This window comes from Felis catus, chromosome D3 (genome assembly GCF_018350175.1).
Source record: "Felis catus isolate Fca126 chromosome D3, F.catus_Fca126_mat1.0, whole genome shotgun sequence".
Taxonomy (NCBI): domain Eukaryota; kingdom Metazoa; phylum Chordata; class Mammalia; order Carnivora; family Felidae; genus Felis; species Felis catus.
Genome location: NC_058379.1, coordinates 16,072,768 through 16,095,995, shown reverse-complemented (window position 1 = coordinate 16,095,995; position 23,228 = coordinate 16,072,768). Strand labels below are relative to the sequence as shown.

The 23,228-nt window shown below is 45.5% G+C and overlaps 1 protein-coding gene across 18 annotated transcripts in view; it reads left to right on the top strand.

Moving 5' to 3' along the window:
- The window catches only part of CIT (citron rho-interacting serine/threonine kinase), a 163,366-nt gene that overhangs the window by 69,463 nt on the left and 70,675 nt on the right, over positions 1–23,228 (top strand). For 13 of the 18 annotated variants that reach the window (XM_019814611.2, XM_019814610.2, XM_006938519.4 and 10 more), the window contains 8 exons: positions 8,083–8,188; positions 9,099–9,242; positions 10,478–10,597; positions 15,220–15,390; positions 15,693–15,743; positions 16,264–16,317; positions 18,919–19,059; positions 20,863–20,988. In XM_019814611.2, the coding sequence (XP_019670170.1) occupies positions 8,083–8,188; positions 9,099–9,242; positions 10,478–10,597; positions 15,220–15,390; positions 15,693–15,743; positions 16,264–16,317; positions 18,919–19,059; positions 20,863–20,988 (913 nt within the window). The remainder of the gene's footprint in view (positions 1–8,082; positions 8,189–9,098; positions 9,243–10,477; positions 10,598–15,219; positions 15,391–15,692; positions 15,744–16,263; positions 16,318–18,918; positions 19,060–20,862; positions 20,989–23,228) is intronic. The other 5 variants (XM_019814616.2, XM_023241475.2, XM_045042124.1 and 2 more) reach the window with 1 other exon arrangement.

Below are 23,228 nucleotides of genomic sequence, written 5' to 3'. Positions count from 1 at the left end.
ACAGCGCCCACCTGCTAGGGACACACAAAGCATGTAGTGTTAGCACCTGGAGCAGAGCGAGTGTCCATTTTGTAGTCTTGTTATTTTGGGGATGAGGATGGGCCTAGGAATACTTTCAATTCTCCTTTCTTCCCTGCTTGAGTTTATAAAGACATCTTGCTGGTTTCTGCCCATTGAGAGAATCAGGCTCCACGTGGGGTGCCTGACAGATGTCCTAATATCTCCATCCAATTTTTTTTACTCTGAATGGAGTCCGTGATGTGTTGGCTAAACCGGTTCCTTCCCTAAGACGTGCTCAAGGCTTCTGGTCGGATCCGGTTTCCAGTGGAGTCTGGAACTTGGTGCTGTGCCCAACCTGGGTGTCATGCACTCCCCGCCCCCTCCAGTGTTTGAGTGTCCCCTGGAGGGGACAGTGTGTGTGTCATCGTGACACTGCTGTCCTAGAACCAGCGTGTCTGGGCATCTCCCGAGCGAGGGCCAGAAAGCTTTATCGTGCCAGCGTTAATTCGGTGGACTTGTTTGGATTCTCTTGGCCACTGTAACCTTTAAACTGAGGCTGCCTGGTGCACAGAAATATTTGGCATACCCTTCATTCACGCATTGGTTCCCTCCACAAATATGTTCTAGGGCTTATGGCGTAACTGACAGACAAGGTCCTTGCTCTCAAGAAGCTAGCATTCTGTTGGAGACAGAGGATAAATAAGTTCATAAAAGATTTTCAGATGATGGTGAGGGCTGTGAAGAAATTAGAACCCGGGATAGGGGTTCTATGACCATGTTGGTGCCTGAGGCCGGGACTAGCCTGTGGGCGTCCAGTGAGCACAGAGCCCAGTGGGGTAGTTGGAGCTTCGGGATGCATGGGGAGTGGGGTCAGAGTTGAGGTAAGACAGGTCTTCAGGTTTGGGTTTGGAGTAGGGACATGGTAGATGTGATTCTCATTGACCGCTGTGTGGTGGATGGAAGGGCAACAAGAATTGGACTCGAGGAGGTTAGTTAGGTCACTGCAGCCATCCAGGGAGGAGGTGGAAGTCTGTCAGTGACGGTGACCCACAGAGCTAGCACTGGCTTAGAGGTGGAGACTGTATTGGAAATCACGAGTCTACACTTTCATTAATAATGTGATTTTTAATAAATGATTCTTTTTAAATGTTTTTTTAAATTTTTTTGAGAGAGAGAGGGACAGAGTGCCAGTGGGGGAGGGGCAGAGAGAGAGGGAGACACAGAATTCGAAGCGGGCTCCGGGCTCTGAGCCGTCAGCACAGAGCCCGACGTGGGGCTCACAGCCACAAACGTGAGATCGTGACCTGAGCTGAAGTTGGACGCTTAACCGACTGAGCCACCCAGGTGCCCCATAAATGATTCTTGAGTTACCTATTAACCATTCCAAAGCAAATGCTCTAATCCAACTGGAGACCACTGCTCTGGTGTGTGTGTGTGTGTGTGTGTGTGTGTGTGTGTGTGTGTGTGTGTGTGCGCGCACGCGCGCGCGCATATGTGATGTGTGTGGGTTGGTGGGAGCGCCCTAAAGCCAGCTAGACTCTGAAACTTTAGTAGAACAATATTTTTAATATTTCCAAGTGTTCATGGCGGACACTGCTTGTGTATTTTGAAATGGGCTTATAAAGTTAGTTCATAAATTTCAGAATGCTCAATCTTAAAAGCCAATATATTTTTGGAACAGAATGCTGATGAGTGTTTTATTTTTTGCACCATATTACATCTTGCAGTTGCATGTATTTTTAGTGCTGTTGGCCACAATTAAGGTAGGGCCCTCAGCTGAGCTAATTTTGAATCCCCTCGGTTTAGACTCAAGTATCCATTCTTGGTTATCTCAAGAATATCTGTGATTTGTGATCTATGCTCTCAGTGATCTGGTGGCATCTTCTATGGTCTTAGGATCCTATTCTTAAGCGAATAAATGAATGGCTTGATGCTTATGCATGACCTTAATTATTACAGCAGTGATGAGAGAGTACTCAATACATATACTTTCTTTAGGATGGAAGTACAGATTGTATTTTCTTTTGATATGAAGCATTCTCTTGGTAGCGTATTAAGGAATTTTTTTTGAGTTCTGTGGATTATTATAGACATCGGGAAAACTTTGTCATTGGTACTTAAATGTTCAAGTTACATGGAAAGCAATTTTTAGGTCACATCTAACACATTTTAAGAAAATATTCTTTTTGCTGCAGCAGAAACGACCAAGCCCGACCTTCCCTCTGTGTGTCATACACCATTACCTCTGCTAATACTCTTTGTGCCTCTATAATTATAAAGCAGATGTGTATATCAGGACGAGATGTTGATTTCAGAGTAAATTTTTCTAGAAAATAGAATCTGGAAAAAAGAGGAAAACCCAAACTTGGCTTCATGTTTGAAGAGACAGCACTGCTGTGTGTGGGTGGGTGGCTGCGTGCACCCGCTGCTCAGAAGTGCCTTTTCTCTCCATGGGTATAACTGGCTGTGTATCCGAGATGTGGCCAGGAGGAGTAGGCAAGCAATGTGTGGGCAGGCTGCATGTTCTTTTATTAGCATCCTCATTGTACTGCATCTCATCGAGCCCGGAGCATGAACCAGCCCGGGCCTCTAAAGTCTGTACTGTTTCCTATGTAATTACCCCCCTGAGCTGCCAAACAAGGGAGGAAGGGTTGCTTTTGTGTGTGCGTTGAGCTGTTTTGGGGGGTGGCTGTGGTCTAACCTGAATGGATGTTCTTGGGCACCCGGACTGTCCTGGGCTCAGCCTTGGATTTGCCTTCCCAGGATTGCACACAGCCAGTCACGGATAGATGTTACCTTCCCTGAGTGATCCATTTCCCTTTCTTCTGTGAGCTCTCAGGGTCTACGCAGCTGTTTTCTCAGGTTGCTTTTCTTGGGTTTGTCCGGGGCTGTCCAGCCGAGTAGTAGTGGAGTTGGGATTTGAACCCATGGCTGTTGGGTTCCAGAGCCCAACTTTGAACCAAAACCCAGCTCTCCTGCACCACACCTGTGCCCACATCATCCTGATGGGGTAGGAGCACATAGAGGCCATAGGGTCAGCTATTCCTTTGCCTCATTGCCATGGGATGACAATGCCCACCTCTTTGGATTGTTGAGTGAGTTCAGTGAGGTAATCTGTAAAGTATCTAGTGTCTGATGCATAGTTAAGTGCTCAATAAATGAGCACTATTAGTGATGACAAATAGTGACATTAATTCTCTCTCCTACAGTGTTAGTTGTTTGAGGGCAGGACTTCTGACTTTCTTAACTAGGTGTCTACATGAAAAATAAATAGAATACAAATATGTTGAGCCCTACTTGTCTCTAGTATATTTCTTTTACAGAAGTAATTCATGGAAATGGTATATTGCAGTTGACTTATTAAAAATGAGGGTAGGAATAGTCTTAAATCAGTGTCTGAAATTTGTACATTGTTTTGAAATTGATAGTCCACCATGATTAACTTCAAAACTGTGTTCCCACTCAAAGAGTGACCAAAAGGCACCAATACAAAATGGCCTGGCCAAAAATGCCACCTGGAGCCAGTTGTTGGGGACAGTCATACTATGAGTCTTAAAAACCTAGACCCTAAATCACAGGTCCATTCTTATTAATTAGCATCGTGATTCTCAATCCTCTCTGTACATTAGAATCACAGGAGAGCTTGACAAAAGTGCTGCCCAGGCCCTACTCCCAGGTAGTCTCTGGCTTAATTGGTCTGGTTGGGCCCTGGACCTCAGGGGTTTTTTTTTTGTTTTTGTTTTTGTTTTTTAAAGACTATTTTTTTAAGAGCAAGTTTAGGTTCACAACAATGTGAACAAGAGGTACAGAGATTTCCCATTTACCCCCTGCCCCCAAATATGCACAGTATCCCTCATCATCAACATCCCACACCAAGAGGGGTGCTCTTTTTACAGTTGATGAATCTACACTGACATGTCACCATCACCCAAAGTCCATGGTTTACCTTAGGGTTCACTCTTAGTGGTGTGCATTTTGTGGGCTTGGACAAATGTGTAACGACATGTATCCACCATTGTAGTAGTATCACATGGAGTATTTCCACTACCCTACATCGGTACTTTATTTTTTAAATTTTTTATTTATTTATGTTTATTTTAGGGAGAGAGACAGAATGTGAGCGGGGGAGGGGCAGAGAGAGAGGGAGGCACAGACTCGGAAGCAGGCTCCAGGCTCTGAGCTGTCAGCACAGAGCCCGACAGGGGGCTCGAACTTGTGAACCGTGAGATCATGACCTGAGCCAAAGTCGGACGCTTAACTGACTGACCCACCCAGGCATCCCGACATCGGTATTTTATAAAAGCTTTCCACATGATTCTAATGTGCAGACTGGTTGAAGACCAGGGGAGTTCCAGAAAGCTGTGTTGACCTTTCTGCCCTCCACCCCCAGCCTTGTCCTCCGATCACATTCCTGCTGTGGGATTATTGGTACAAGTTGGGTTCAGAATCAGCATTCTTACCGTAGCTTTTTTTAGGTGTGATTTTTATTTATTCTTAAAAAAAAAAAAAAAAAAGATTTTCTTTAGCACCTTGCTTCTGAAGAGCTCTTAATTGCTGTACTTAGAACTTCTAAACAGTGAACATTTGTCAAGCATCAAAACAGCTATCAAAATAGAAGGAGGGAGTTGGGCCTCAGGGACAAGGAGGGCGTCTCGCTGTCTCCCGTGAGTGCAGGTGGGTGGGGGGCGCACGTCCCCTGGATTCTTGGCCCCATTAATGAGTGACCTAGAAACACTTTTTTTTGGAGCGGGGGTTGGTGAATAAGCAATCAGCTTTTGTCCCCACAGCAGCGCACCTTAAACATTGAACACAGCTGGATCCTGTCCTCCATGTGTCATCTAAGTTTTGGGGCCACTTCCCACCCCAAGATCCCGTACCCCCTGTCTTGGTTCTTCTAAAAGGGGCTGGTTCTGTACTCAGGTGCAGATAGTTGTGACCTCATCTGTCATCCCTGCCCCAGGTCAGTGTGTAACTGAGTGACATGTGAGTACCTCCTGATTACTAAAGGACCAAGGACCCCGTCTATGGACCATCCCTCCCTCAGGTGGTTTGGGTCTTCTCTAGCCTACCCACCAGAGTGATGTCAGGAATAAAGGAAGTGGCAAAGACAACCCAAGGCCACACCAAGCAACCCATTTCATCTCAGATTGAAAAGAAAAACTGTGTGTGTGTGTGTGTGTGTGTGTGTGTTTTGGCTAGATTTTAGGTGGAAAATAGGCTAGTGAGAGCTGCAGAACTTGATTAAAATCTTTAGCCAAAAGTAATATCTTAAAAAAGATTTATTTCTGGGGGTGCCTGGGTGGCTCCATTGGTTAAGTGTCCAACTCTTGGTTTCAGCTCAGGTCATGTTCGAGCCCCGTGTTGAGCACTGTGCTGACAGCATGGAGCCTACTTGGGATTCTCTCAATCTGTCTCTCCCCCTCCCCCTATTGCGCTCTCTCTCTCAAACTTTAAAAAAACAAACAAACAAACAAAAAAGATTTATTTCTGGGGCACCTGGGTGGCTCAGTCAGTCAAGCGTCCAACTTTGGCTCGGGTCATGATCTTGTGGTTTGTGAGTTTGAGACCTGCCTCGGGCTCTGTGCTGACAGCCCAGAGCCTGGAGCCTGCTTTGGATTCAATGTGTCTCCCTCTCTCTCTCCCCTCACCAGCTTGTGCGTGCTCTCTCTCTCCCTCTCTCTCTCTCTCTCTCAACAATAAATAAACACTAAAACAAAAAGGAAGATTTATTTTGGGATTTCAATCCCTCTTGCCCATTTTTGTGAATAATCAATATTTGTTTTAATGTGAGTAATAGCAGAGAGCACTTTCAGCCCCCTGAGTTTTACTATTTCAAGCAACTGTATTAGACCTGCGAGGAATGTGCTATTCACGCTATTGCATGGGTAGTGATGATAAAAATGGTAATGATAATAGTAATGGTTGACATTTACTGAACCCTTGTAATGTGCCAGACACTGTGCCACGAGATAAGCTCATTTAATCTCACACGAACTCTTTAAAGTAGGTTGAGAGTTATACAGATGAGGAGACTGAGGCTCAGTGAGTGGCAGAGTTAGATTTTGAGTAGAGCAGCATGACTCTGGGTGTCAATTCACTTTGCTGCCCTACAGTGCACATGTAGGGAGCTGTCCCTGGGGTCCAGTGAGCCAGCGCTGTCATGTCAGCCCTTGCCATTGGGCCAGGGTGAAAGGTCTGAGTTGCCGCAGGAAATGGACCTGATATTGATCGGGAAGTAGTTTGGGGCATCAGAAAGCAGAACTTTCACCTGCTGGTAAGAAGTGAATGCTCGCTGACCCACCGCTCCTGCGGGTCCATTACCAAAGCGACAAAGATGGGTGTGTGGGGCAGCGGTGGGCTCTGCGCACGTCTGTCTGAGCACAAGAGCCTTTCTGTTCCCTGGGCCCTGCCCTTCACCGGTCCTGGTGTTCTTGTCCAGGGTGCCGACCACTGTGGGCAGCCGCCCTGGGTGATGGGTATCCTCTCCGCCCATGACTAACGGCTTCTAGGGATGCGGCAGTGTGTGTGAGGTGCATGTCCACATGTGGGTGAGTGCCTCCTTTTTGTGGAGAGGGCCTCCTTCTACCCCTCTCTCGGGAGGTCATGCTGCCCTGCTTTGTGATCTCACCCTGGGAATTCTGTCGGATGCATCAGTCAACCTCCACACTCACTCCAGCTCTCTGTGAAGACCAACAGGAGCCATTTATTAATTGGCAGCCTCCCCATGTATAGAATGAGGATAATAAATCGTATCTGCCTCATAGAACTATAGAGAAGAAAGAGTCAAGACATATCTAGTGTTAGACCCAGAGCCATGTGGGTAGTCCGTGCTCAGGAAGTGTTCCGGTTTCCTGTTGCTGCTGTAAGAAGTCGCCACAAATAAGTGGCATAAAATAGCACAAATGTATCACCTTACACTTCTGGAGACCAGGAATCCAAGATGGGTTTTGCTGGGCTGAGATCAGGGTGCAGACAAGGCTATACTCTTCAGAGCCTCTCGGAGAGAATCTGTTTCCTTGCCTTTCCTGGCTTCTAGAGGCCGCCCAGATTCTTTGGCTCGAGGCCCCTTCCTCCACCTTCAAAGCTAGCAGTGTAGCATCTTCAATCTCTCTGACTGCGACCCTACTTCTGTTGTCACATCCCCTTCCTCCTCTGCTTTGGTTTTCGAAGGACCCTTGTGATAATGTTGCATCTGCCCAGTAAATCCAAGATAATCTCCTCCATCTCAGAATCCTTAACTTAATCCCATTGCAAAGTCCCTTTTTGCCATGTCTGGTAACAGATCCACAAGTTCCAGGGATCGGGACGTGGGCGTGGTGGGGGCGGGCCCACCGTAATATGCATTAGCTGCTCTTACAAAATGAAACAGAACCAAACTGGCTAGCTTGGGGATACAAGAGCCGGTAATTTGATCAGCACAGTTACTAATGACGTTTGTTAGGCACATGCTGTGTTAGCTCACTCTTGCCTCAGGGCCTTTGCATCCGTTTTCCCCCTTCCTGGAGCTTGCTTCTTTCCAGAGAATTGATGGCTGGCACCTCCTTACCCATCAGGCCCCAGATCAGATGTCACCACTCAGAGAGGCCCTCCCTGGTCACCTTTGCTTAGACCAGGCCCGCTGACCCCATTTCCTCTCTCGTACCATATCACCCGTCTCCTTCTTTGACATCATCTGTAACCTTTGTGTGTGTGTGTGTCTGTCTGCCCTCTGTGAATGTCAGCTCCAGGAGGGCAGGGGCCTTGTGCATCTTGTTCACAGCTGTTCCAGGACCTGGAACAGTTTGTGGAACAGAGCAGGTGCAGAGTGCCTATCTGTTCATAGATGGCAACCAAGGCTCAGAGAGGCTGAATCATTGCCTCAGGTCAGCGGCGACTGAGTTTACACCCAGGTCTGTCTGCCTCCAGAGTTTTTGCTTCTGTCCAGCTCTGTGCCTCGTGGCCTTGATGTCATCAGAAGCTTCTCAAGCCAGCTCTGTTGACGGCCACAGAACTCCGGCAGGTCTGTCCTCTCTGCCGCAGTTTCTGAAAGCGGCTTTTTCAGAACCATCTGCTGGCCACCTTAACGCTGGTTTTCGTATCTAGGTCTGTTGTGTCAAGTCTGGACTCCCCTGCCAAGACTAGCTCCATGGAAAAGAAACTTCTCATCAAAAGCAAAGAGCTGCAAGACTCCCAGGACAAGTGCCACAAGGTATTTATTTCCGCAGCCGGCCTCCCTCCTTGCTCCAGGATCCTCCCGTCAATCTATGCCAAGGGATCCGCCCGGGGCCGCTGCTGGCGCTGAGCCACCTGATCCATACCCAGCGGGCGAGGCGCTCCCTCCCTCGCTGAAGTCTCGCCTCCAGCAGCTCAGAGGGAGATGAATTCAGGCCTTGACGTTGCCGTAAATCCTTTAAATCTTAACCAGAGGAGGCCCTGGATTTAAAACGGCCCGTTCCTCAGCATGACCCAGCCAGATGTCTGCTTCTTCCGGCAGGTGGCGTGGGTCCTCACCTGTGGCTGAGATGCATCCCATCCGCTTTGAGTGATGCGAAGTCTCTCTTCTTAGTCCTTTAAAACTCCTGCTTATGTAACTGCGGCCACTGTGTTGACTATGCTCAACGTCTCTTAACGCTCACTGTTCCTGCCTAGGGGCAGCTCTCTGGAAGCTCATAAAACCCACTACTTGCCTGGGACTCCTAAGAGTGCAGACGAATACATATCTCCTTGCCCTGTCCTGGATTTGTCCTCTAGATCTTTGCAAGGAGATGGGGGGGATCAAGATGGATTTGGGATAAAATTAAAGTGACGTGTGCAGAAAGCCAAACTAAACCCAAAAAGCATACAGGTGAAAAATGATGATTGTGGCTTCCTTGCTCACTGGGCTAGAGAAGTGACCAAGTGTGAACCGAGTCTTGGATGAGAGGAGTGACTTAGCATTGGTGACTGTCCTTACGAAGAACTGTGCACTCCCGGGCGAAGAAGCAATGGTATCTCCTTCCCAACCTTTGGCGAATTAACGCCAGCCCAGACCACCAGGTGGTTTCGGCGGCTGCTTGAGATTTGATTGCTCCTGACGAACCTCCACGGGCCCTTTTAACCTGTCGATGTGTCTGTTTCAGATGGAGCAGGAAATGACCCGGTTACATCGGAGAGTGTCAGAGGTGGAGGCTGTGCTTAGTCAGAAGGAGGTGGAGCTGAAGGCCTCTGAGACTCAGAGATCCCTCCTGGAGCAGGACCTTGCTACCTACATCACAGAATGCAGTGTGAGCCTTCCCCAAAGTCCCCTTCCCTCGGAGGTGGCACTTCCTGTCGTGTGTGTCTCATCCTGTTTCATGACGGCTTCATGAGGCACATCACAGCCAATGGCAGACAGTAGAGAGAGAGGGAGTATTCAAAGGCAAGGTGTGTGATTGGCAGTGAGCCAGGCGGGAGGTCCCAGAACAGCGAGACTGGGCTCCAGGAGTCCAGGTAGGCTGCGGAGCCTGGATACTGTCATAGTTGTCACCGCAGTGAGCTACAGAGGGTCCTAACACCTCCCATCCCAACCTCTCTGGTCTATATCCTGTCCAACACGATCAGCCTCAGGAACCCAACTCTTAAATAAACGAATCCGCCCAAGATCAGTTTTCCATCGCCTAGAACCAGTGTAGCAACAAGAAGACTCAGCCTGTAAAAACCCAGACCCTCTGTCATTATTTACCATGTGACTTTTTTTTTTTTTCTCCTTTCCTTCACAAGAGTAGACTGTCTTCTCCATTGTCTCGTTAAATTTTTCATTCAGGTGTTTTTTTTAATGTGGCCAATTAAACAGTCTTAAGAAGTTGAATCCCACATTTTTCAAGTTTTTTTCACAAGGGAGAAGGAAATCTATAGAACGTGGCTGATTAAGAATAACTGCTATGTTTCCATTCCAGATTTGGCTGCCTTTCAGTGGTGGGTGAAGTTGTATTTCAGATATGTATTTCAGTGCCACTGAAGCATTGAGGGAACCTTATGGATGAAAGGTGTCCAGGAGACGTAAGCCAGGAGGTGGAAATAGACTTCTCGGAGTCTTAAATGACAACTAGGGAAGAAGGAAGTCATTGCTGCTTTGAAAGAGGGACCTATACCGGAGAGCCCTCTAATAACTGATATTCCAGAAAAGACTCTGTAGCTGTCCCCATGGTGGTTTAACAAAAGGCTAAGGGACCTCATTGGTTTTTAGTCCTGAACGTACAAGTAAGTATCTGGTAGGACAGGTAGATGGCGGTAGGAGGCAGGTTGTGATGAATTTCAGGCTGGACCCACGAGGTCACAAGGTTGAGATGATGATTCTTGAACCAAAGGGTTTTTACAGGATGAAAACCGGAGCCAGCAACCAACTGGAAGTTGTCAACTTTGCTCCGTCACCCGAAACCGTCTTGGTGTCCGCGAAGCAGCTTGCAGCTCCCTTAATGAATCTTTTCAAACAGAACAGGCACCACAGGGCATCCCTATTAAAATTTTTTGCTTTCCTTAGAGCTTAAAGCGAAGTTTGGAGCAAGCACGGATGGAGGTGTCCCAGGAGGATGACAAAGCGCTTCAGCTTCTCCATGACATCAGAGAGCAGAGCCGGAAGCTCCAGGAAATCAAAGAGCAGGTATGACCTGATGCTGGGGAGCAGGGCTGCACCTCGGACCTCTGATTCCAAGAGCGGCGTGTTTGGGCGGGTGGGGGGAGGGTGGAGAGAGGGAAGCGGGGGTTGGGAGGAGGAGAGAGAGCTATGTAGGTCATTTGAAAACTAGATTCTCCATGGTTTATGTAAATGGTGGAGCGCGTGTTCTAGCTCCTTTTGAGGTCTGCACCCCATCCTGGCTACTCATTTCACTTAAAGGTGTAGGTTTAGAACAAAGGTGGCCAAACTGCGGCCTATGGGGCGAATCTGGCTCACCACCTGTTTTCCATGGCCACACGCTCAGATTGATTTTTGCATTTTTAACTGGTTGGGGGGGGGAAAAGAAAAGAAAAGAAGAATATTTCAAGACATGTGAAAATTATATGGAAAATTATGTGGATGCTTGGTTCAGCATCCATAAACAAAGTTTTATTGGAACACAGCCGTGCCCATTCATTTATGTGGTGTCCATGGCTGCTTATCACACTACAATGGCAGGGGTGGGTAGTTGGGACAAAGACCATATGGCCTACAAAGCAGAGATGGCTGACTGTCTAGCTTTTTAGAGAAACAGTTTGCCAATCTCTGCTTTAGACCACCAAAAAAATGAAATACTTTTACATAGCTTCTCAGATGCACTTTAAGTTTTTGGGAAAAGACAGGATAAGTCGTAGCGTCTATAAAGATACAGAAGAAGAGTTTGAGCAGCGAAAGCCGAGTCAGAATTAACGCGGGGAATCTGAGTGCAGAAAGCCATCCCCTGAGTGTTCAGAAAAGAGAATCAAGATGTTTAAAAAGCTTACTCTGTCTCTCTCTTTTCCTTTCTAAAAGGGTTTTCTTTTTAGATGGTTCATTTTTACTTCGCCTCATTGTTTCCTTTTTAGCATGGATTTTTCTGTCCTTTGAAGAAACTGTAAATAGAAACTTTAATGAAGAGATGGCAGTGAGCAATTGGAGAGCTGAATTATCAGCTGCCAGGCAACTCTCATTCATTTCAGGAAACCTAATGGAAGCAGCGATGGCAATGAACATTTTTGTCTCTGGGTGGCACAAACTTAGCCATCTGGGTGGTGCTAATACAAGAGACTCCTGCAAATCATTCGGTCCATTAACTCTTCTTTAAAGATGGAATGATTGTTTTGGGGACTTTGTTGGCCTGATCTCTTTATCACCTTAATATTTTAAAGTGGTTAGTTAATATCCTCCTGCTTGATGAAGATGTTATAAATAACCTGCAAAGGAAATGTTGCAATCTGTTCTGAACACCAATACTAATCTTAGAGATTTTGAAGGTTACAGAGAGTTTGAAAAATCTGCTCTGACAGTTGACTCATTGCCCCTTTTATCAACATAGTTTTTCATCCTAAAAGTTTCAAGAGATAGGATTCTTTTTGTCCCATTAGTTCAATGTGTTTTGGAGATTTGCTTTTTGGTGACATCCTGGGGAAATGAAAGCTGCGTTTGGCCAGCAGAGGGAGCAGCTGGTGTCCGTGAATTCCATAGAAACTGAATTATCAGGACATTTTGAAAAGGTACATGCTGGTGGTTGAGTTCAAAGAACTGTCTTTGATGATTCATACCACAGTTGGCATACATGTGGAGGTTTAGATTTAATGATTGCTAAAAGTTCCGCGGGGCGGGGCGGGGGGGGGGTGGGCAGAAAACTTCTCAGTTTCGGATTTTATTTCTCGTCGGAAGATGGATCTATTAAAGTGAGTTTTGGGAGACCGCGATGTCTGCAGTCCAGGAGCAAGCGTTTCCTGCTCTTCAGCAGACCCATAGTAGTTGGTTTGCAGCATGTCCATTCCTCCCAGATTTGGCATTTATTCCCCACTGTTTCTCTCAAAAGCTAATTTCCATACAGCTATTTATTATTTTATTTTCTAAACATTTTGCTTCTGCTAAGCTACCCCCTGTAGAGTGTTTGCATTTGGTGTAAAATAAAAACACCTAAGAGCCTTACATGACAGTTGGATTCAGGCACCATTACTAGAGATGACTGATGCCCTTTGCCCTTCCTCAGGAAGGGAAGTGGAAGTCTGGGTCACACAGAAGGCACTGGTGTTTTGGGATTTCTGACTGAATAGGACTATGTCTGATACTATCTTCCTATGATATCTGAGGCTCCATTCAGAAGACTTACTTTGTGTGGACCTCGAACGTTGTCCATGGTTCCCCATCTTGACCCCACTCAACGCTGGCCTACAATCCATCCCATGCTGAGATACAACTGTTCTCTCTCCTTGGAAACAGATCTGATTCTTTTCTCTCAGACTTTTTCCTGAAGCAGGGATTTGGTTAGCTGTTGGACTTATAGGATTTCCTTGATTGATACAGGCGGCATAATAACAGCAGCTCAACAGATGAGGTGGAATAAGCTGTGCACCCCAAGAGCTCAGAATGCTGATAGAGGTGTTGTCTGATTCTTGCCTTCCTCCCCCTGGGTGCTGACAGCTCAGGAGAGAGAAACGTTTTGAGGGGACGGAACAACTCTCTGTCCTTGCTCTTGACAAAACACGAAAATTACATTCCCTTCTCACTGACAATTTCCAGACAGAAAAAGGAGCTTGAGGATAAAAGATACCCAAGATTTTCTCTCAGAACTTTGCTTCCACTACAGCTTGGTGTTTGTGCCTGTGAGCAGGGCCACAGTAGTTTTAGGGACCCATAAAATGTTTACCGTTTTTTTTTTTTTTTTTTTTTAATCAGAAGATAAAAGTTGAGCTTTTAGGTCAAAGGAACTTTTTCATAGATAATATTAATGTTTTTGTCTTTATATGAATGCTGTTGTAAAATACAGATTTTTTTTTTTAAAAAAAGGTTTATTTTTGAGAGAGTGGTGCACGTTGGAGGGGCAGGCAGAGGGGGACGGAGGATTTGAAGTGGGCTCCACACTGACAGACTGATAACAGCAAGCCAGATGTGGGGCTCGAATTCACGAACCGTGAGATCACGACCTGAGCCCAAGTCAGACGCTTAACCGACTGAGCCACCCAGATGCCTCTAAAATATAGTTTTTAATACATTTTTTTTTAATAGAGGAAGGGGTGCAGGAAGGCACGGTGCCCAGAGCCTTTCGAAAGTCATAGCGCATTTCTGACCAAGGGGTCTAGAAAGTAACAGATGTAAATAAAGGATATACCATTTCACATAATTCGGTTCATGTTCCACTCTGTCAGTTCAGATAATTGTGAGCAGCTTATGAAGACCTTTGGTTATATAACCCGTGTCACCCACTTAGTATGCATCACCCAGAAAACCTGGTGCCCCGTGACTTCTGGGCTTGACCTTCAACAATAGTATGCTTATGGGTGGGAGGGAGTGAAATGAGACCATGCTCCACTCTGGACTCATTTTTTTTCCCTTCCCAGTTATACAGAGAGGTGTGCTTGCATGGAAACTATCCAATTTTCATAAGAATATCACCTTGGCTTTAATGTGCATCTGGGGGTATTGCTTGGTACAATGGGATGAAAGGTTTGCTTTCTACCCTGCTACTGAAAAAACCAATTATTGTTTTTACTGGTTAACATGTCCTTGTTCAAGTGATACCGCTTCAATTATTTCTTGGGAGAACAGATCTTAGAGATGTATATTGTGAGTATCAAAGATAGTCTTGATTCAATTCCTTGTTCTTTTCATTTTGTATCCCTACCCCTGCCTCAAGGCACCTTTGACTGGCTCCATTCTCATTCAAATCCTAATATGCATAAGCTTTGGTTTTGCTAACAGAGAATATTTTCATACTTCGCCCCAAAGTTTTCAAAACCACTGCCCATTTCTCCTGGTAAATCCAATTTTTGAAAAACCAATTCAAATGTTCTGTTTTGATTTTAGAAATTCATTTTGGAAAAGGTCAGGCTGTTTGGATCACTTTAGAGGTTTGCTCAAGGGAAAAAGATAATTCTTTCTCCGGAGTTGTCCTCACAAGTTATTTTGACCAGAGCCAGTGCTTTCTGACTCTTCCAGATTTCTGGGTGACTTGCATTTCAAGAGCAACGTTAAGTTCATCATTCAGTTTTGGGCCCAGAGAAATTAATGGTGAGAAACCGACATGATGAGTTTCACCTTCCAAGAGTCTTTCCACGGAGATTTCCAATTACCCCCTTGTGCAGTCTGAAAGGTTAATTTTAAAACTAGTACCATATCTAATTGTGTTAGGAGCACATGACTTCTAAAGGACAAATCTATATAAATGATTACCCTTGGAGGAAAGCTACATGTAAGCAGTTTATCCTGGTGGTTTAAAGAACATCCCTTTCAGCTCTCCTGTGTTGCAGATGCCTTAAGGTTCTGTGCTACTTGTGCAGTATTATTTGCTCAGAGGATCTTATTAGGTACAGGCACATGTGTTCCAAATGGTGTTACTAATGATACATGATCTACGTTAAAATAGTTGAAGGATTTAATGTTCTTTGCTTCTTCCTCACCCTCCCCACACCTCTCCCTTCTGCCTGTCGCTGTCCACCTTTTCCCCGGGTCTCTTCTCTGCCAGTCAGCCTTCAATGTGCATCTTCCCTCCGTGGTCCATGGTCTTCTGTCTTCACTGCCTGTCTTTTCTTTTAGGAGTTCTAAAGTTCGTCCTTCTTCCCTTGCCTGCTCTTTAGGAGTACCAGGCTCAAGTGGAAGAAATGAGGTTAATGATGAATCAGCTGGAAGAGGACCTCGTTTCAGCGAGGAGACGGAGTGATCTCTATGAATCGGAGTTGAGAGAGTCTCGGCTCGCTGCTGAAGAGTTCAAGCGGAAAGCCACAGAATGTCAGCATAAACTGATGAAGGTAGCCAGCCACCTGCCAGAAGGCTGTTTTGGGGGGTCGACTCCTGGATGGTCTTTGCAAGAATAAAGGGAATACTAGCTTAATCAGTGTGGGGATTAATGGAATACTCTGCAAAGCTCCTGGTCCTTATTTATAGAAGATAACTTATTTATCATCATCATCATCATCATTATCATTATTTGGCCACAGAAAATGGCCAAATAATTTCTATTTCTTGGTAGAAAGTACAGCAGGTGGTGTTGTCTTTATACGACTTTAAGGCTCTTGAGATTTCCCAATATGTTTTATCTCTTAAATTACAGGCTAAGGATCAAGGGAAGCCTGAAGTGGGAGAATATTCCAAACTAGAGAAGGTATTTTCCATTATTGGTGTTGCTATTTTTGGTAGATAATCTTTTAAATGCTATTCTCCATGGCCAGTCATTGGTTAAGAATGCTTTTGCAATGGACCGAGAACTCTCTTCTAGGTTTATTTTGATGGCCAATCTGTGGGCAAGCATGTTTAACTTAGGTGTGGTTCCAGGAGGGGTACAAGACACCTCATTTTTTATCATGCCCAATCAGAGTAACATACAAACCGAGACTCTTAGGAAAACACACGTGAAAATTTCCATAGTCTTAAGGCACCGGCAACCTCGATTCTCATGCCGTACGTATGTTGCTGGTTCTGGGGAGATTGTCAGCCTGGAGGTTTGCATTGGGACATTCAGAGCCTTCTCTGATAGGCCACTGGTCTTCCTCTCCATTAGTAGGCACTGGAAAACAGGACAAAAAGACCCCAGAGAAACCTTCAGAAAATAGAACTGTGCTAAATGTAGCAAGACGTTAATGCCAATTTACCTTTTGCTTTATTTCCCGGGATTTTAATTATAGATCAATGCTGAGCAACAGCTCAAAATTCAGGAGCTCCAAGACAAGCTGGAAAAGGTAAGCCTGAGGTGATTTTTTGGGGGAACTTACCCCTCATTTCCAAGTACTTTTCGTTGCCTTGTCCCGGAGCCTGAAAGATGAGAGAGACCGAATTAGTCAGCCAGCACCGAGGAAAATGAAGGGGGAGTGAGCTATTACCTGAAAATATCAGAGCTCTGAATATAGTTTTTTTCCTTTTGAGACATGTCAGCAGTGTTTATTTTTAAAAACCAAGCTGTGCGAGACACTCAAGTAAAAGTTCTAATTATACTACGACAGAACCCAAGGGGCCAAGAGGCCAGCTTCTTTCCCTTCAGGGGGCCAGGCTCCCTGTTCTGCACATTTGTAAGAGAGGCAGGTGTTGTTCATGACCCAAACTGCTTTCAGTGAGAAACTGTGGGCAGCATTCCTGCCCACTGGAGGGCTGGGGGGAACTGGGGAGTCAGCTCGGGGTGGGGGAGGGGGTGCGTTTGGTTTACACCATCCTGTGCATTGGTGGCTAATGACCCTCCTCTCAGCCAAACACTGGAAATGCCAACGAAAAGACCGGAATGAATGTGATTCTGAGACATGCCTGTCGCATCAGGAATGCGAATGTGTTTCCTGGCCTGGTTTAATAGAGCCTCTTCTTACTTTTTTTCTTTTAAGTTGTGGTTAAAAAGCACGTAACACTAAATTTACTGTCTCTGAAGTGCTGTCATTTTAAGTATAGAGTTTGGTAGTGTCGTGGACATTCACATTGTTGTGCAGTGAATCCCTAGAACTTTTTCCATCTTGCCAAACTGACTCTTTACCTGCTAATTCTCCTTCCTTCCTCTCCCTAGCCTTTGGTAAACCACCGTTCTCCCTCTGTTTCTGTGATGTGGACTACCTCCGATACCTCATATGAGTAGTATCATACAACATTTGTTCTTTTGTTAACTGGCTTATTTTGCTTAACGTGATGTCCTTGAGGTCCATCCACATTGTAGTGTGACAGGATTTCCTTCTTTTTTTTTTTTTTAATGTTTATTTATTCATTTTGAGAGAGAGAGTAGGGTACAGGCAGAGAGAGAGAGAGAGAGAGAGAGAGAGAGAGAGAGAGAGAGAGAGAGAGAGAGAATGTCAAGCAGGTTCCGCACTGCCAGTGCCAGTGCAGAGCCTGACATGGGGCTTGATCTCAGGAAGCGTGAGATCATGACCTGAGCCGAAATCAAGAGTGGGACGCTCCTCCGACTGAGCCACCCAGGCGCCCCAGGATTTCCTTCTTTTGAAAGGCCATGTGTGGTGCCTGGGTGGCTCAGCTGGTCGGGCATCCGACTTCGGCTCTGGTCATGATCTCACGGTTAATGGGTTGGGCTCTGTGCCGACAGCTCGGAGCCTGGAGCCTGCTTCGGATTCTGTGTCTCCCTCTCTCTCTGCCCCTTACCAGCTTGCACTCTGTCTCTCTCTCAAAAACAAATAAATAAACTTAAAAATAAAGGCTGTGTGATATTCCACTGTGTGGATAGACCACATTTTCTTTCTCCCTTAATCTGCCCCTTCTTACCTACCCTTGAGCTCAGTAATGAAAGCCTCTCCCATCCTCTTTCGGCTAGAAGTTTGTATGAGGATTCATGTTTCCGTCTAGAACTGTGTTCTACACTACAAGTGTGATGCCAGCCACACATGTCAGCTCCTGGTGTAGTTTTAAATTTTCTAGTAGCCACATTAAAAAGGCAGAAAGAAACAGATGAAGTTATTTGGATGATACAGTTTATTTAATCTGATACATCCAAACTATCATTGCTGCATGTGTCAATACTAAAATATTTACACTGTTTCAGCTTTTAAAGGAATTAAAACATGAGTAAAACTGAAAATCAATTTTCCAGTCACACCAACCACATTGTAAGTGCTCAGGGGCCATGTCTAGCTGGTGACCCCCATATTGGATGGTGCTAGTGTTCAACTTTTCTTGGCAGTTTTTGCTTTTTAGAAATCATATTTCAAAGCAGGTAAGTGTGAGACTATTGGTTTCTTATGCTCAGATCTTTGCTCTGATGCTATAAGAGCTACAGTATAGTTAAGACCCAAATGAAAATTAACTTCCAAAGGTTTAGCTGTTTTTTTCTTTCAAGCACAGATTTATGAATTACCAGTGCATCTATGGCTGTTATATCCTTTAGCAGGTATTTATTTGAAAAAAAAGTTTAAAGTATAGTTTTTATTTTGTTTTCTTATAAAAGTAGTAAAAAAAAAAAAAAACCCTAATTAGCAAAGGAGATAATTAAGTAAGGTGAAAATTAATGCTGTGAGGCATTAACACCTGGGCAGATAAGTCCACTAGACCCTTTTTGTTTACATTTACTACGTTGCACTGAAGCTAAGGTACTAATGATCATCAGATACACCTTTATCTGCGCACCCCAAGAAGGAAAAATTGCTGTCCATTTTAACTGTAAGATGCATTCCAAATTCAGTGATGTGCGCTTGGGCATAGACAAAAATACAGAATCAAGTGAATGTTTACAGGTTTTGAAAATGGATATGATACATATATACTTCGCATTACCTGACTTTTCTTGTTGAGGAGATTGTCACCGTCTTTTCATGTGAGTAAGTCTGGCCATCTGTCTCCTGTCCCTCCTCTCCGGGCAGGCTGTAAAAGCCAGCACAGAGGCCACTGAGCTGCTGCAGAATATCCGCCAGGCAAAGGAGCGAGCCGAGCGTGAGCTGGAGAAGCTGCAGAACCGTGAGGACTCCTCTGAAGGCATAAAAAAGAAGCTGGTGGAGGCCGAGGTGAGCAGGGGACCTCAGCCCACGGTGGACTGAGCCTGGGTCCCGGTGTGGCCGCCTGTGAGCTGCTGACCAGCTTTGGGCCGTGCGGAGGGGAAGACACTGCAGAACCACCTCTTGCTTATGTCTGACCAAACCACTTTCCCTTCTGCAAATCCTTTGAAGCTTGAGAGGAGTGGCAATGTTTTCCCCAAAAGGGAAAAAGAGATGGGTCACAGCAGCTTCAGGTAGAAAGATGTTCTGCTAAAAGCTTTGCCTTTCTGTTTTCCTCGGACCTCACTATGCTGCGAGGATTTACGTTCAGTAGATGAAGTGTAATTCCATCCTGAGTTTTCTTCCCTCTGCACCCTTGTTTTTCCTTGCCTCTTCCCCATGGTGTTAATAACATTATTTTTCAAGGCTTCACCTGTTACCCGTGTGTCGATGGCCCCCAGGCCTAGATTTTGGGCCTCTTCTCTCCCTCGAATTCTTTGTTGTTGTTGTTGTTGTTGTTGTTGAAATCTTTGAAATAATTATACAGGGAACACATGAGTATCATCTTGTTGTAAAAAATTTGAACAGTACTGAAGAATATAGAATAAAAAGTAACACTTGCCCTTCACTCCGCCTCCCCGCCGCCGCCGCCTCCTCGGTGATGGTTCCACAGAACAGATCGGAGTTGATTTAACCATCCCCCCACCCCGTTGCTGGGCCCTCTGCTTTCCCTGCCTCGGTGCCGGCTGGTGCATCAACTCTAGAATGAACTCAGTATCTTCCCCCACGAGTGGGGCTCCCTTCTTAATCTCCTCATGCCAGTCAGGGCCACTGTCATTTATCTGGTCACCCCCTGGCTTGAAACTTTGACATCGTTGACTTCTCCTTGCCCCCCTGCCATTCAGTGAGCCACTCAGTTCTATAAATCCAGCCATGCTGTCTCCCCCCGCACCTTCCCTTCACCCCTGCTTGCCATTTCTGTGGGCCTCCTCGTGGTCCAGGCCTTCTTTCCCTTAGATGAGCACACTAAGTAATTTCTTGGCCCTCCGCTCCCCGTCTTCCCTTCCCCCCAGCTGGCTCATATGATATAAGACTCATGGGCCTCAACACAAGGCTCATCAGCACCCCCTACCCCATCCCAAAGCTTTTAGAGCTTCTCTATGCCCTGCGTGCACCCCTCAGCTTGGTACATGAGACTCTGAACCATTTGACTCACAAGTGCCCCCTTTCAGCTTTTCTGCTACTCTGTCCCCTAAAGCATCTTATGCTGAGCCATGGGAGGCTTCGCCTCAGCCTAAACTGGCTGCCTACCCCTCTGTATTTCTGCTAATGCATCTGCCTTCATCCGAAGGGCCTTCCACCCTCACCTCCCACCCTCCGCCCTCCAAAGGTCACATCTCTGTGACTTCTCCCTTCAGCTTTCGGTGAAAAGGCCTCTCTCCTGCCTGCAGCCTCCCACAGCACTCTGTACCTATTTTCTGTATGGCCCTTCCCCGTCTTAACCTATATTATGTTTCTTTGTGTTTGTCTTATCTTTTCCAAGGGCAGGAATTATGTCGGCTTCGCCTCCGTATTTTCCGTGATGCCTAGTGTGATACTTTGCAGATAGTAGGTGCTTGGTAAATATTTGAATGAATGAATGCACTCTTGTAACCCACACAACCGAGTACTTGGATTCTAGAAATCTTATTTTTTCTCACTGTTGCTTCGGATGCCCGAGACTTCTCTTCCTGCCTTGCGCGTATGCTTCTCGAGGCCGCTCTCCCTCGGTGCAGGCGCTATGCCCATAGCGGTTACTCCATTAAAACTCTCTGATTGATTCATGATCTACAGGAACGCCGCCATTCTCTGGAGAACAAGGTAAAGAGGCTAGAGACCATGGAGCGTAGAGAAAACAGACTGAAGGATGACATCCAGACAAAATCCCAACAGATCCAGCAGATGGCTGATAAAATTCTGGTGAGCAGGAACAAAAGCTGAAAAGTTAAAAGACCAACAGGTTAGAGGTTGCAGAGGGAAGGGGGTGAAAAGAAGAACGGCCTGCCGTCAACAGGGGAGGTATCTCCGAGTAGGCGAATGGAGAGAAGTGGTTTCAGTGTCTGCCACGCTCCTAGGATAGCACGAATAACGAAATGTCGGACGTTTCAGCACCGGTAACAGATCCGTAATTATTACTTTTCTGCTCTGTTTGCTACTGCCTGACATTTTAAAAACACGAACGCGCATCCTCTGTCATTTCCGTTAAACGTTTTTACGGGAGCATTTACGTACCACCATCAGCAGAGTTTTGTATGGCTGTTAACTTTGTGAGGCCAACTTAAAAAAAAAAAAAAAAACAAACAGCAGGGATTTAGACCTTTAAGACCAAAGCCCAGATTTTTGCTTTTGGAGAAGAAAGAAATTAGTCACGCAGGGTTGTTTTTCTCAGAGTAGTATTTGTCATAGATCCGTGTTCACCCACTCACTCTCTCTGCCACATTCCGTTATTAGGATTGTTCCCCGCCCCCCTCCTTAATTTCCTTAGATGTAGCAGGTCTTTTTTTAGGTTTGTAAATCATCATGATTCTGTTTTCGGCTCTGGTGACCAGATTAACTTCATCAAGGAAGCCTGGCTCTGGGAGTACTTGCAGATGTGTTGAAGTTTTGTCCCAGGCAGGTGAACTTTTTGAAAGGACTGTCCTTGGATCTCAGTCCCCAAGCCAGGAATGTGTGCCCCGTTTGGGAGTCTTAGTGATGACATGGAGTCTGTTCATGGTCCCTTCCCCCTGCCCCTAGGGGACCCTCTGGGGTGGGTGACTGTTCCTTTCTGCCATAAGGAGGCGAGGCGGTGAGCAGGGCCCTGCACCTCTCTCTGTCATCTCTGCATCACTTCTGGGAATTGAGTCACCTGCAGCCAAATGAACTCAAGAATGGCCAACTTACAGGCCTGCCCTTAATGCCAAAACTACCCCCAAGCCCTTCAAAACTTTGCCTGTCTATGTTTGCATATATGCATGAAGATACGGATGCTCTTGAGCAAACAGGTGAAAGAGAGATTGGTTAAATTGTTTTGCTTTGACACACAGTCTTCGTATATACGTCTGCACACAGAGGCAAATGTGACCGTTAGTCTGCCCTTTCTGTTCTCTTGTTCCCTCATCAGAGTTTCTCTTGGCGATTGTCAAGTGTGTGAATTTTATCGTGAGTAAAATTAGATCCCACCAAGATCCCACCACTCTATCCCTTGCTTGGTGCAAACAAAGTGGTTAAGTCTCTTGTGGTTGCAAAGTGTTTCTCTGTTTAATGGCGATGTGTTCATTCATTCATTCAACAAATATTTAATGAGCTTCTACTATGTGCCAAGCACTGTTCTAGGAGCTGGAAATGTAGCAGTGAACAACAGTGTTTGCATAGCAGGACCAAAGAGTCTGATCTTATACATATAAGCAAAGTTAACATTTAAAAAAAATGACAACAACAACAAAAAATGCCAAACCACCAAGAAATCAGATTTAGGATATCTACTTTTCCAAAGATTCACTTGCAATTAAAATGTAGGAGCATAGACTTCTCTGGACTTTTGGATTCTGTGTTGTAAACTCCCATCCATACATAGATCAGAAACTGGGTGTTAAAAGTTCTCAGGTTCAGGTATCTGAGCATTTGACCTATTTTTAGATTCTGCTTTCCGTTCCTGTGCTGTCTTAGGAGGACTGAAACTAAGAAAAGATGATTATCAAGTGATTCCTAACCTAAAGAAAGAGCAAAACAGATTTCTTTGTTCAAGGGTATCTTGCCACCTGCCCAAGCACCTTTGTGATTGTGCCTTCATTTATCGGAAAGTGCCTGTTGCTCAAGAACCATGTGCTGACAGGCTGTGGAATATCCAGGACATGGGCAAAGGAGGTCCTTAATACTGTTATATAATGATGGTGCTTGGAAACAGATCCCCAAATGTCAATTGCTTTAAAATATTTGCTATTCTGATAAGACTTTTCACAACAGGTAATTGGGGTTCTCATGACAGCAAAATCTTTTGCTTAAATGGAAGAAGTCATTGCAGGAGATCCTTTAGTGCACATAAAGCCCTTAAAGTATGTTTTTATTAATTAAGATCCTGTTTACATTCAACTTCTCAAGATCACATCTGTTGCATTGCAATAGATCTTGTGCACCTGCTCTTAAAATTGAACACTTTACTGGCCCCCGAAGCAAAGTCA